Raw genomic sequence first — 13794 nt, forward strand, 5'->3', positions numbered from 1 at the left:
TGTGGCAAGCATCGAGAGAAAAGTCAGGTGATTTTTCGTCCGCCGGTAGAAGATTGAGGTGATACCGGTCGATCACAAGTTGCGTCGAGTTAGCAGCACTTGCCAAGGTTCGCGTTTGCGCGAACCCCGATGGTGAAACGTGACGCAGAATTGTACGCTGGCGGCGATTGAGCCGCAGAAGAAAGTTCGCGCTCTGCGAGCTTTTGGGGATTACCCGCGAAGCGCGGCCAGGGTACCGCGAAAGCTCTAGTGAGGCAATTACAAGAAGGATAGAAGAGATACGCACGCGACTCCTTACTGCGACACTCTCCCGGACAAATTAATTCTTCTTATACCGTTATGGAGACTCTCGAATCTAGTCGCGTCTGCCGCCTTTGCGGTAAGCAATCCGGTATCTCGATTAATATTTTTGACAAGAATGAGAACCACGTGAAGAAAATCAACGCTATTCTCCCAATCATGGTATGTCATATCACTCTTCTCCCTTCTACATTCGTATCGTTTCATTATGAATTTCACGTGTATTTGGTGGTCTTTCCTGACATCATTAACGCCCCCTCCTAAATCACCTTTTTGTCAGAAATTGCACTAGGAACGTTCAATAATTTTTCTTTCTTTTTTTTTCCTTTTTTTTTTTAATGAAATTTAATTTACTAAATTGATGTTTTTCAATGTATATCTTTCTGATTAAATATAATATATTTATTACAGATTTTAATTTTTTTTGTAAATATGTTTATTGATTACATTTATAATACTAAAAGTGAGGTTATTGTTACTTCGCGCCAATATGCCTCATAAACACTTTTCATATATTGCATAACTTCAAGTCACAAACATTTTAACCCCTTATTATTCATGAAATGGATAGATTATAAATTTGAAAATAAATATCTGAAAGTAGAATTGCGCTTAGATATCGAAAATAGTATATAATAATCTTGTACTTGAAGTAACATTACGGAAAATTTTTTGTTTCTTTCAGAACAAGAATTTATTAAAATTAATTGAATATTTTCGTTAACTTAAATTATTTTAAATAATTAATGCGATAATTTAACAAAATTAAAATTATCTTATATTTGAAGCTTTAAAAAAATAGACAAAATTTATATTACATATTACAACGAATTTTTAAATCTTTAAAGTCGACGAAAAATATCACATATGTGTTATTAAAATCGAAATCATTTTTTTATTATGTAATTATTATCTCTTTATCAAATATATTGATCAATTATTTGGACGATGCCATTTGAATTTTTTTTTTTTTTCTTATTCATTTAGAATAAAAATAGAATTCATCATATTTCATTATAATGATATCGTTCTTTTTTTCTTTATTTCGTGTATAAAATATCTTATGATTTTATATTATGCAGATTCGAATATAATTCTTTAATTTCCCGCCCTTCATTTTCTTCATGCATTTGTGCAGCACGTGCAATATATCCCCACCTCGTTTTCCTTATGCGACCACGTGAACTTACCACTCGCATTCGTATCGCGTGTGTATCCTGCAGGTACACGAAATGGACCTGTTGCCGAAACATATGTGTCATCGATGCAGTTACAAGCTGGAGGAGTTTCACAAATTTTACGTGGACTGTTTGAAGACAGATACTGGTTTGAAGAATCAATTATCTTGGATGCAAAAAGAAGATTCGAAGGAGAGAGTCGGTGTGCCAATGGTGCATATAGAAAACATTAAGATCAAAGTGGAGCCGCCGGATTACGACATGTATGGCATAAATCCTATTGTTGGTGATGTCGGCTACATAAATTCGATGAGCTCTGTAACTTTTCCGATGAATAGTGTTCAATCTGACGATATTTCCGAACGTATAACGTATACGACATACGCACGTTGCAGTTGTTATTGTGATAAATCGGACCAAAGTAATGAGACTGTATCTACAAATTATGAAAACAAAATATCGAGATGTAGTAGGACAAATGAAATTAGGCAAGGTAACGATGGTTGCGCGAATGAAGCGCGAATGAAGAAGAATTTTTTATCCAGTAAAACATTTGAGGGACGATCAAATTTAGTTCAGCTTGTCAATGAGATTAAAGATACTGATAGATGTAGGCCGACTTCTTCCAGTTTGAATTTATCTAATGATTTGAGTGAATCTTATGACGCGAACAAAGAAACCTCAAAAGATATGATCGTTCGTAATTTAAGACCTAGAAGGAATTCTATAAATTATTTAGAAAATAGAAGAAAACTTTCCTCTTTGTCGTCATTGAAAGATGAAAACAGATCGACAATTATAAAGTCAGAAATGCCAGCTTCAACAGAGTTTGATATAACGCAAATTAAAGTAGAAAAACTCGATGATTCTGAAGGACGTATCTTGAGACCAAGGAATGGGACCATCAATTATAGAGGACCAATACGAAAATATTCAAAATCTACGAATAATAACCAAAGATCGCAAAATAATAAGCGTCAAGCGAATAAAAAAAAGGTTCTAAATATTACGAATGAATTAAAATTACCATTAAATAAGATGTCGAAACAATTGAAAAATGAAATAAAATTAAAAATAAAGGAAGAACAATCTTCGGATTTTAAGGATTTAATATTTGATGAATCGGTATCAGTCGCCATGTTGTCATTACCTAATCAAATTGATTCACTGCCTGACGATTATAATGTAAATATAAAAAAGGATAATATTAATCGTAATGCATTAAATCACGTCGATAATTTTAGTATAACAAATTGGAAATCTTTGCGAAATATATCGAACAATAAATTAAACGCGAAAAAAATCAAATCGAATCGATTGACTCGTATAAATTATTCGCTGAGATATTTAAGAAGTCAAGATGTTTGCCTGAGAAACGGTAAGATAAGAAAATCTGATAGTGCGGATATATCGATTAAAAAATTACCAAAAAGCCTTAAAAATCTTATGAATAGAAATAAAACATCCAATAAAACATTAATGAAGACGATTAGAAACGGTGTTACAGCTAAGATGTCGGCCTCGATGAAAATGATCGATATTAAACATTATTGCGAGGAATGTAACACAAGTTTTGCTAACAAAGAATTATTCAAATTGCATGCATGTTATGGACATTGATCTTTTTACAAAATCGGCTATCACGTCATATGAAAGATTTATTTTTTAAAGAAAAAAATGTCATTCGTATTCATGCAAATGCTAAACAAGTTTCACTGATAATCGATTATAAATATATATATTTTTTTTCTTAATCCTTTATAAGAAATCGTATGATGATTATAAATTAAAAGAAAATATGTATCTATGTAATTATTTTGAATACACATATATGCATTATTATCGTAATAATATTTTTATGAACGAAAAGAAATGTATAAATATAAATAATTATCAATTGTTAATAGAAATTAAGAAAAAATATTGCATTATACGCTTAAGAAATGTTATGTATGTAGATAAAAGATTCACAGATCGCCTTCAAAGTTTAAAATAAGATATGTGTAAAAGAATATATAAATATATTTTAAAAAATATCATATATTCATATACACAAAATTGTGATACATAGTGAAAATATAATCATTTTTCTTTTCATTCTACAGTTTAGAAATTGTTCTTACAGTCTAATAAATACCATTTGTAATTGTTATTACGAATGAATTTATGTATTTGAAAGAGTATAATGATATACTCTTAAATCATTTTGCGTGATATATTGATCGAAAATTTCTATTTGTACTCTTTAAAAGAATGACAATTGGATTTATGCAAAATGATTATTTTAATGCTTTGTATTTTAAAATGTAATTAAAATTCTATTATAAATTGTTATTAAATATCAAGTGCATTCGTTAACCTTATTATATACATATATTATACATTATTATTCGTTATTAAATTACTTTACAGTTTAATATGAGTAAAAATGAGGAGAATGTGTAGTCATTACAAAATTGTTACGTGCTACTACTAGACTAATAGATCGAACAATAAATTCTCTAACTAAAGCAATAAATAATTATTTTGTTACTATTATTTTTTTGTTATTTTGTTATTTTCTTAAATATAATCATATATACTTATTCCATTATATAATCATTTCATTTTTTTGTATTTTATTCTTAGTGTTTAACACGACATGTCAAAGATATTTTACGTTACTGGTTAGGTGAGGTCGCTACAGGACAACCGTTGAGCGAATTAAAATTAACAAACAAACAATAACTACGCTAAGTGTCAAACGATTCCAAAAAAAAAAAAATGATTGATTACTTAGATTATAATATTCAAAGGTATTACTAGTGAAAAATCCGAATGTCTTCAAATCCTCAAAAATCCCCTCATTATGAGGATGTGAGTATTTTAAATATTTTTATTCTTATGTCTTAACCTAATTTTAATTTTTAAAAAATGTTTGACAATTTATTTATTTTGGATAATTTATTCAAATTAAAGTAGAAATATGCCAACTTTTATCATTTTTTTTGCAATAATTAGAATTTCATACATATTTAATTTATCCAGTTGAACTCAACCGAAGATGATACTTTGGGTACTTCTATTAGTCTTAGTGTAGGGGAGAATTCAATTAGAATAAAAGAAAAACCTAAGACATCTAAAAAATCAGAAGATAAACATGAGGAAGAAAAGTGGTGGTTGAAGAAACCAGACATTTGGCTTGATGCTTCTCATGTTATTTCAATAGATGAGAAAATAAAACAGTCTTTATCCCCTTCTCCGGATGTTAGTTCTTCAATGAAAGAATTTCTTGAAAAAGAAAAAATGTGTAAAGTAATTAAGGCTTTTATGTCTTTTTGTATCTTTTATAAGATATTAACTTTCAAATAAATCGTGTTGTTCAGTTTTATAATTTAATCTTTTATTTTGCTTAGGCTATGCATAAGAATGAAATTGAAATGAAAGACAAAGATGACACTTTATGCGATGTTTTAGCTTCTGCTGCATTTGATAAATATCCTTCTGATTTTGAAAGTAAGTATTTTCAAAAGAATCGTATAATTTTGTACAATTTTTTTAAGTGTATTACTTTTCTGTTACACAGATGCGACTGATGAAGATATTGGTAGTATTTTAGAAGAAATGAGTAAGATAGCTGGAGCTTTTAGTCCAAATTCAGCTATAGATCGTTCAAAGTCTCGAGATTCAGCCAAAAATCCTATAGAAGAAGAAAAATCCGTAGAAGAATTATTAGAAGAAGCTGAAAAACTTGTAAGAAAAAATAGTAGCAGTTTATCTAAGAGTGGATCAAAATCTGATACTTTAGTACCTGAGAATATTCCAGAAGATGTAGAAAACCTTAACAGAGTTAGACAATTAGAAGCTGATATCTTTCAATTGATAGAAGAAGAAGTACATAAAGAGACTGAAAAAATCAAAAGGAGTCCGAAAAATGAGAAGAAGAGAGACAGTAGTCCTGGATTTGAAATTTTATATGAAAATGTGAATAGCTTGAAAGCTCCAAAATCTCTGGAACTCCAAAGAAGAAAATTTGAAGAACAAAAAGTAGAGGTATCTAGTAGTTCGGATTTAGATGATCCTATTGAAAGACATTCCAAGTCGGAAGAATTGAAAAGTATAAGAAAATTGGAATCGGATAAAGATAATTTACAAAAGGAAATAACTGATGTAGATAAGGACTTTTTCGAAGATTTATTGAAAAAATCCAAAGAAAAAGCTGAAGGTGGTATGTCAGGTAGTTCAAGTTTCGGACAAGAAGATTTTTCGCATTTTTTGAAACTTTTGCAAGGGCAAACTAGTAAAAAAGAACAAGAATCAAGCCAATCCAATGCTATAAATCCTTTTCTTTCAAAACCTGAAAAAATATTTACTTTAGATGGAGAAACTACGAATGGCAAAACTCCCGAATTTCCTGAGAAGGAAATTTCCGATATATTAGAAAAGGAATTACCTCGGACAAATTCAAAAATTGAACACGAAATTGTTGAAACAGATTCTAGTGGTGACAATGAAGAAAAAAGGCAATCTTTAAATGTTAATGATAATTGTAAAAATGAAACAGAAGTATTTAATAAAAAAGAGCAAATATCTCCAAGAAATATAGCTGTATCAAAAGATGGTAAGAAAGTACTTAATTCTAAGGAAGAGTTATATACAGTTGATCTTACGCCAAGATTAGAATTGTTTGCAGATGCAATTCCTAAATTATTGGCTGAAAAATCAATAGAAAATACAACGCAACAAGCTAAAGAATCCACGGAAGAAGCGAAAACGATCGAAAAACATAAAACAATTACAAATTCGGAAATTAAATCTAACGTTAATGTAACAATTCCTCAACGTAGTGCTAACGTAGAACGTAAATCTATCCATCTGGCTAGCGCATCTAGCAATAAATCACAAAAAAAAGAGTTAAAATTTTCTAAATCTAAAAGTTATGATCAAATTTGCAAACCATCATTTAAAACTTCTGCAGAGAATATAAGAGTAAGTAAACCTTCGGATGTTATGAAAAGACCTACTAATAATTTAATTAGACGATCGCCAACATTGAAGCCAAAATTGCAACCTACGGTTAAATCAATCACGAAAACTCTTCCCAAGACTAAAATAACTCCAAAGCCAAATAAAAATTCTGTTAAGACTGGTTCTACTTTCACTTTGTCTTCCACGTATAAAACGCACCAAACTAAATCATCAGACATTTATGCAAAATGTACTACAATGGCAGGTGGTGACACGAAACAAAATTTAACGAGAACGAATTGGGAGATGTTATGTCGTGAAGAAAGACATAAGAATAGTTTGTTGAAACAACAATTGGAATCAGAAGTGAAATTGTACAAGAGTCAGATAGACAATATGCGTATATCCTTTGAAGAAGAGTTATTTGCACTGAAGAAACAAAATATTATTTTAAAAGCAAAAATAGACGAACTTTCGTTAAATGAGAAACGACCAGATCCTCATCCAAGAAAAGATACAAAAATTATCCTTCTAGAAAAAGAATTGGAGAAACAAGAGAATTTGATTCAAGCTTATGAAACGGAAAATAAGAAACTGATGCAGGACACAAAGCGAATGCAGGAGGAAATGAAGCAGCTACAAAAACAAAAAAGTACAACTGTTGAATCAGGTAAAATGCAAGAACTTGCAGATAGAATCAAGGATCTCGAGGAGGAGGCTTTGAAACTTAATCTCGAAGTCTCTGAGCTTCGAGAAAAAAATGCAGATTATGCTTTGAACAATGAAGATTTGATTCAACAAAATAGCCTTTTAAACGATGAATTGGAAATGTTTAAGGAACAATTAAGAACAAAGAACGATTTCATCACAGATCGATTACAGGCGATGACTACGTCAGAGTTACAATTGAAGAAACAAGTAGAGGATTTGACAGTGAAATTAAGTTCTAAAACGGAGCAATTGCGAGTGGTTAAACAGGAATTCGATAAAGTGCAGCAGAACGTGCTCCCATTAGAGAAAGAACTCCTAGAATTAAGGGTTAAGGAGGGTAATCTTTTAGAAAAGTTACAGGTATCTAAGAGTCACGTGGAACGTGAGAAACAATTAACACAAAAATTAAAAGACCAAGTAATTCTTGATAACAAGAAGATTACAGATTTGAACAGGCAGGTTCGTGAAATGGAAAGGATACTCAAGAGAAAAAATCCTGATTCAGTGTCTGCTCTTATATTAACTGCGAATTCTGAACAAGAAAAGATCGGCGCAGAGAAGGTTAAATTATTAGAAGATCGAATTTCGAGTCTCGAAAATGAAATTAAGGCAAAAGATGAGTTGGCACAGCAGAAATTGATCGAATTCCAAAAGAAGTTTTCAGATATGAAAGAAAAATATACTGCTCAAATAATAGAACTGGATGGTAAACTATTGGAGGCTAATATGAAAGATCGCAAGGTGTACAATGATATGTTCACGCAAACTGCGTCGAAACTTTTAGAGAACAAGAGTGTAGAAACTATTAGAAAGGAGGAGAGGGCAGGATCATTTGAAAAGGAAGAGAAAAAGGATCAAAAATCTTCTGCGAAAATTACTCTTAAATCTCAGAACTCTAAAGACGATGCTTATCTCATGGCTACGATACGTGGATTGAAATTGGAGCTCGCGAATAAAGATAAAGCGATGTCGAAACTCACGAAAGATTTCCAAGATTTGCAAAAAACGAACACGAGATTGCAGAAGGAGAGGGAAAAGTTGTTGAATGATAGGAAATCATTGAAAACTATGAATTTTGAAAAGAATCGTGGCGTATCCTCGGATTCAAAGTTGTTGACTTTGAAATCTATCGAAGGAAACGATCAAAATTCCAACGTTTATCAAAATGGACATGTATCCGATACTAATAGTCAACGATTGACCAATTCGGCACAAAAGCTTTATGATCCTATGCAGTATACCGAAAATGGAGATACAAATTTAGTGAAGAGGCTGACCGATGAGAATGATATTCTAAAAGAGGAACTGAATAAGATGAACAAGGATTTCATGGCTCTGAAAAACAAACGACTCCACGATTTGAACATTTTGCAAGAGGAACATGAACGTGAGATGGCCACTTTATTGAAGGAATATAGCGTGAAATTCGGAGATTCTAAAGTGGTAAAGTTACAGGTTCGTTGTATTACGTGCAGTGTTTTTTTGTATTTTTTTTTTTTTGTTTTATTATTTTTATCCTTATTTATTTATTTATTTATTTATATTACGTTATAAAATATTTGCAATATTTACATGTATCTTGCACGTAGTACTGTAATCATGTGATATGTGATCATTTTATTAAATAATATTGTTCTTATTGATAGGGTCAAATAAATACTCAAGTAGCTGTGATATCTCACTTGAAACAACAAATAGAGAAATTAAGAGATTACAAAGAGCAAGTCGTTGTTCTAAAGGCTGAAAGGGATCATTTAGAAAATAAAGTGAAGACATTGAATGAGAAAGTGAAATATTTATCAACACCGGTACGTGATTAAATATTTATACATTTTATATATTCATTTTGTAATTATTCTCTCGTTTGTTTCAGAGTACGGAACAACTGCAATTATTACAAGACAAGATAACGATTCTTCAACAACGACACGAAAGTCGCGAGATGACATTACAAAGTTTGGTGCGCGATTTACTTAGAAATAGAACCCAGTGTAAGGATTGTAAAAACGAGAAGGGTAAAAATCGACAATTGTGTTATTTCCGACAGGAGCTTGATCATATTCTTGGAATGCTTCAAGAAATCGCCAATGTTCATTAATTTTTAGATGAACTAGGATAGATATATGTGCAAGGTGGTGCTCATGAAATATCGAGAAATCGATAGGATAGTAATTTCTCGATTCGTTATCGGGCATTGTGATAATTCGTATGTTCAAGTGTACTGAAACGTATCTTAGGTTTTTGTTAGAAGTTATCATGTTGTTAGGCACTTTATAAATATGTAAGTGGATGCACAGCCGAAAAGGTTTGATCGATGTTTTTTTTATCGATCTTTCCACGGAGGCAACACGATTAGTTGTTCACGGTCGAGTTTGCAATATGTTTAATTATTCTTATCATAGGATAATGATAATAAATTCAGTGAAATCATATCGATCCTGGGAAAGTTCGTACATAATAATTGACTGGGATCACTGCCAAAGTTACGCAAAAGAAAAGACGAACAAATAATGAAGTTACTGTTTTATCGTAACTTCTCGTCGACATTCCTTCTTGCCATTGTGCGTGCAATATGCATGGACAACGTCCATAGTTGGAGTAATAAAAACTAATAATCGTAATATCAAATGAAATAAACATAGAAATATTTTGATCTATATTTACTAAAAGCAAACTTTTTATTTATCTAATAACGTAGGTTTAAAAATTGTCGAAAACTTGACTGCTTCCAAATCGGAACTATCTTTAGCCATGTATTTATTGTCAATTTGACGAATGAATAGACAGACCATATATGAGCGTATGGAGGAAAGTATCTCGAGAAAATAAGATATTTTCCAAACTTGCATAGGAGTTAATTTTTTACATGAGGCTTTTTCAAGATATGCTAAACACAAACGACTCAGTTATATAATTGTATTTATTTTCTATTTATATTTATTCACTCATTTTTCGCGATCAACGAATCCATCTATAATCAAGTCGTCCAGTTATATTATACATATATTTATATACACTTTAGAAACATTCTTCATTAAACGTTTTAGCAATAGTTTGACTCTTATATTCTCACCACGAACGAAGCACACGCATATCGCACAAATTCGACGTGTCCTAGATGTAATAGTAATATTAAAAAAACTTTGTTACACGATGATCCTAGAAAATAATTGTTTGCTTTCAGGTTATACCTGTTTTTATCAAATCATTGTAATCACACACAGAGTATATATAGTCACTTTTTCAAGACTGGATATATGTCGTTGCATTTTTTTATAATTACTTTTAAGCCAAACAGCCATGATGTACAAACCGTGAGATTATGACTTTAATAATAAATTATTTCTCTTCTCTTTGACTTTATTCAGCTTAATATATTTGCTATTTAATATTACGTGCTATCTGTGCTATTGTCTTTTTTTCTACGATGTGTGATGGAATAGATGTGCGATGGAAAAATGAATTTCAAGAAAATAACATCATGTTTAATTTCATTTGAACAATTTATTCGGACAAAATATATATTTTTAAATACATGCGACACATTTCTATCTCTATGCAGGATACATTTATCAGCTGTACATTAATATACAGTTTCTTGTTATTAAATACATAGCAATGCCAAAAAATATTATACTAAGACAATGATTAAAAGCAAATCTTGGAAGTAGCAAATTGTTATTCCTTCTTGGATGAGATTCTACCATAGAACGAATTGTGGTGCCTGCCTCACGAAGTTGCTACAACAAATAAACGCATTTTATTAATTTTTCAATCGATTAATTATCTTTGTTTCAATTAGGTATGAGTGGATGCTTGCTTACCGAATGAAAGATCGTTTGCCATAAAAAATGGATAATCCATACATTGTACAAAGACCAATTACAAATGCCTGACGGATAATATCGAACGAAACGTGACTCTCTTGTTTCAGGAATTCTGCGCCGCCCATTCTAGGTATGTATTCATTGTTATGGGTTAAAACTTTATCTCGCATTGCTAATGAACGTGTATTAACAGGAATTCTGGAATTGCGTTCTTGAACTCTTGACGATCGGATATGCCTTCGAAGAAATGTTGAATCTTCCGACAGATCTCGGAAGTTTGATTGTCTTCGAGAGCGAGAATCTCTGTCTGTGGAGCGAACATATTCTCTGTCTACGGAACGAGCTCGTTTAACATCGTTTAGGGATCTATCTCGAGAAAGCATTGAAACTCTTTCAGCGTGTCTTTGTTCCTTCTGGCTAGATCGAATATCGCTTGCAACAAGAGTAGTGCCACTTCGTCGTTGTCCATCAATGTCAAGCCTTTGTCTCGCAGATCGTTTTGAGTTCAACTCGCGTCGATCGGTCCTTAACTCCACGAGTCGACGATCAGCTCTTTGTTCCACGAGCCGACGATCAGTTCTCTGTTCCACGAGACGTTGATTAGCTCTTTGTTGTTCCACGAGTCGACGATCAGTTCTCTCTTCCACGAGACGTTGGTTAGCTCTTTGTTCCATGAGTCGACGATCAGCTCTCTGTTCCATGAGACGTTGGTTAGCTCTTTGTTCCATGAGTCGACGATCAGCTCTTTGTTCCATGAGTCGACGATCAGTTCTCTGTTCCACGAGACGTTGGTTAGCTCTTTGTTCCATGAGTCGACGATCAGTTCTCTGTTCCACGAGACGTTGGTTAGCTCTTTGTTCCATGAGTCGACGATCAGTTCTCTGTTCCACGAGACGTTGGTTAGCTCTTTGTTGTTCCATGAGTCGACGATCAGCTCTTTGTTCCATGAGTCGACGATCAGTTCTCTGTTCCACGAGACGTTGGTTAGCTCTTTGTTGTTCCATGAGTCGACGATCAGCTCTTTGTTCCATGAGTCGACGATCAGTTCTCTGTTCCATCAGACGTTGGTTAGGTTTTTGTTCCATAAGTCGGCGATCAGTTCTCTGTTCCATGAGTCGACGATCAACTCTCTGTTCCATCAGACGTTGGTTAGGTTTTTGTTCCATAAGTCGACGATCAGCTCTTTGTTCCATGAGTCGACGATCAACTCTCTGTTCCATCAGACGTTGGTTAGGTTTTTGTTCCATAAGTCGGCGATCAGTTCTCTGTTCCATCAAACGTTGGTTGGCTTTTTGTTCCATGAGTCGACGATCAGTTCTTTGTTCCACGAGACGTTCGTTAGCTTTTCGTTCCATAGATCGACGATCAGCTCTTTGGTCCATGAGACGACGATCGGTTCTTCGTTCCATAACTTGACGATCCATCCTTCTTTCAATAAGTCTACGGTCAGCCCTTTCTTCGGAAAGTCTACGATCAACATTTTGTTCCATAAGTCGACGATCAGCTCTTCGTTCCACGAGTCGGCGATCCGTTCTCTGTTCCACGAGTCGACGATTAGCTCTCTGCTCTGCGAGTCTGCGATCAGCTTCACGATTCCTCGATTCGACAGGGGTGGAACGCCTTTCGAACGAATTTCTTTCAGAGTCTACAAGCATTCGTCGTTCTGAGCTTCGCTCACGAGACGAATCCCGAATAACTCGTTCAGATGCCCTGCCGAGTCGAGAATCGCGTCGTTCACGAGCCAAATTCAGTCTGTCGTTTCTCTCTCGTCGTTCCATTTCATCTCGCTTTAACGATCTGAGCAAAGAGTCTCGTCGTTCATTCGACCTCGCATCCATACGACGATCCAATCGACCAACTCTTTCTCGCTCACCAGCTACTTCTCCTTGTCTTTCCAATCTGCTAAGAGATCTACGATTTTCCTCCAATCTAGAATCGCGTCTGATCGTCAACTGCATACGTCTATCCCTCGATGATCGATCGTTCCTCTCTCGACGGAAGCCTGTAGACGCTACTCGTTCCAAAGATCGTGCGAGACGTTCTCGCGAATCATCTACTCGTCCGTTTATTTCTCGTCGCCTGTTCGAATCGGTGGACCTCTCGAGCGACCTTCTCTCGGCAACATCTTGCGCAACCCTCGAGTTTCGAGTCGAAGGATCGAGTCTCACGCGGTCTTGGAAATTGTTCTCGATCCTCGTCCCCCGTCTATCCGATCTCTCCACGCTCCTAGCATCTTCTCGAGATCTGGAGACGCGATCCAAGCTACGAGATCGGGACAGTCTCGGTGCGACAGAAGTTCCAATGGTCGTCGTCGAAATCCTGGTTTGGCCTTGCTCGAAGCTCGAGCAAGAAGGCATCTTGGTGAAAGGGGTCAAGTTGGGGCAGGCATCCACTCTGCGGACCAAAGAGTATATTGTTTATATGAGCGTTCATCGAGTGAATTGATCAAGAGTTTCCGATGCTAAGTGTTTACTCGTGAGGCGCTTGGTGTTTTAATTCAGGTCCCGCCAAACTTCCTGCACGGCCTTCCTTGTCCCTGGAGACGAGGCCCAAGGTGAGGCAGGCGAGGGAGACCACCAGAAGGCCGACGTAGTGCCAAGCCCTCACTGGTAACGCGACGTGCCGTGTACGCCGCATCTTCGTCAAACAAGGTTTCTCAGTCCAACCATTTAAAAGAATTATCGTTTCACAATTTTGCCAGACTCACCTCGCTGGTGTAGGACGACTGGTTGGATCCAATGGATGTCTCGTAGGATTCCTCGTGTCGCTCCTCGGAGCGCTGGAGAGCTGCTGATGCTCCGTGTCCCAAGGAACCGGGCTTTTATACCCGG

General features: G+C 34.5%; 3 protein-coding genes across 6 annotated transcripts; 2 read left to right on the plus strand and 1 right to left on the minus strand.

Annotated features, from left to right (window-relative positions):
* Window positions 1-331: 331 nt before the first annotated feature.
* LOC100871859 (uncharacterized) lies at window positions 332-4016 on the plus strand. Its single transcript, XM_003694724.4, has 2 exons — window positions 332-462; window positions 1524-4016. The coding sequence occupies exons 1-2, from the start codon at window positions 340-342 to the stop codon at window positions 3096-3098; spliced, it is 1698 nt and encodes a 565-aa protein (XP_003694772.1). The 5' UTR covers window positions 332-339; the 3' UTR covers window positions 3099-4016.
* Window positions 4017-4140: 124 nt separating this feature from the next.
* On the plus strand, window positions 4141-10499 carry LOC100871386 (uncharacterized). 3 transcript variants are annotated; one of them, XM_003694720.4, is made up of 6 exons: window positions 4141-4334; window positions 4506-4772; window positions 4874-4973; window positions 5044-8591; window positions 8783-8944; window positions 9010-10499. In XM_003694720.4, exons 1-6 carry the CDS (start codon window positions 4296-4298, stop codon window positions 9232-9234), a joined length of 4341 nt encoding a protein of 1446 aa, XP_003694768.2. In that variant the 5' UTR covers window positions 4141-4295; the 3' UTR covers window positions 9235-10499. The 3 variants fall into 3 exon arrangements, with proteins under 3 accessions (XP_003694768.2, XP_012343479.2, XP_086765077.1); XM_012488025.3 differs by having other exon boundaries at window positions 5044-8579; XM_086908951.1 differs by having other exon boundaries at window positions 4506-4767.
* Window positions 10500-10620: 121 nt separating this feature from the next.
* Window positions 10621-13754, minus strand: LOC147657548 (uncharacterized). Of its 2 annotated transcripts, XM_086908953.1 has the most exons (6): window positions 13671-13754; window positions 13437-13600; window positions 12198-13357; window positions 12056-12116; window positions 10961-12001; window positions 10621-10876 (listed from the first exon to the last, which is right to left on the minus strand). In XM_086908953.1, exons 2-6 carry the CDS (start codon window positions 13598-13600, stop codon window positions 10837-10839), a joined length of 2466 nt encoding a protein of 821 aa, XP_086765079.1. In that variant the 5' UTR covers window positions 13671-13754; the 3' UTR covers window positions 10621-10836. The 2 variants fall into 2 exon arrangements, with proteins under 2 accessions (XP_086765079.1, XP_086765078.1); XM_086908952.1 differs by having other exon boundaries at window positions 10961-13357.
* Window positions 13755-13794: the final 40 nt, after the last annotated feature.

The sequence above is a fragment of the Apis florea genome, unplaced genomic scaffold (assembly GCF_048593485.1).
Source record: "Apis florea isolate Af1SG1 unplaced genomic scaffold, ASM4859348v1 contig_3081_pilon, whole genome shotgun sequence".
Lineage (NCBI taxonomy): Eukaryota > Metazoa > Arthropoda > Insecta > Hymenoptera > Apidae > Apis > Apis florea.

Coding starts and splice junctions, on each gene's coding strand:
- LOC100871386 (XM_003694720.4), top strand. CDS start 4,296: ATGTCTTCAAATCCTCAAAAATCCCCTCATTATGAGGAT. Junction 4,335..4,505: donor AATCCCCTCATTATGAGGAT/GTGAGTATTTTA, acceptor TAATTTATCCAG/TTGAACTCAACCGAAGATGA. Junction 4,974..5,043: donor ATATCCTTCTGATTTTGAAA/GTAAGTATTTTC, acceptor TCTGTTACACAG/ATGCGACTGATGAAGATATT.
- LOC147657548 (XM_086908952.1), bottom strand. CDS start 13,600: ATGCGGCGTACACGGCACGTCGCGTTACCAGTGAGGGCTTGGCACTAC. Junction 13,358..13,436: donor AAACACCAAGCGCCTCACGA/GTAAACACTTAG, acceptor TTTGGTCCGCAG/AGTGGATGCCTGCCCCAACT. Junction 10,877..10,960: donor GGCAAACGATCTTTCATTCG/GTAAGCAAGCAT, acceptor TATTTGTTGTAG/CAACTTCGTGAGGCAGGCAC.
- LOC100871859 (XM_003694724.4), top strand. CDS start 340: ATGGAGACTCTCGAATCTAGTCGCGTCTGCCGCCTTTGCGGTAAGCAA. Junction 463..1,523: donor ACGCTATTCTCCCAATCATG/GTATGTCATATC, acceptor TGTATCCTGCAG/GTACACGAAATGGACCTGTT.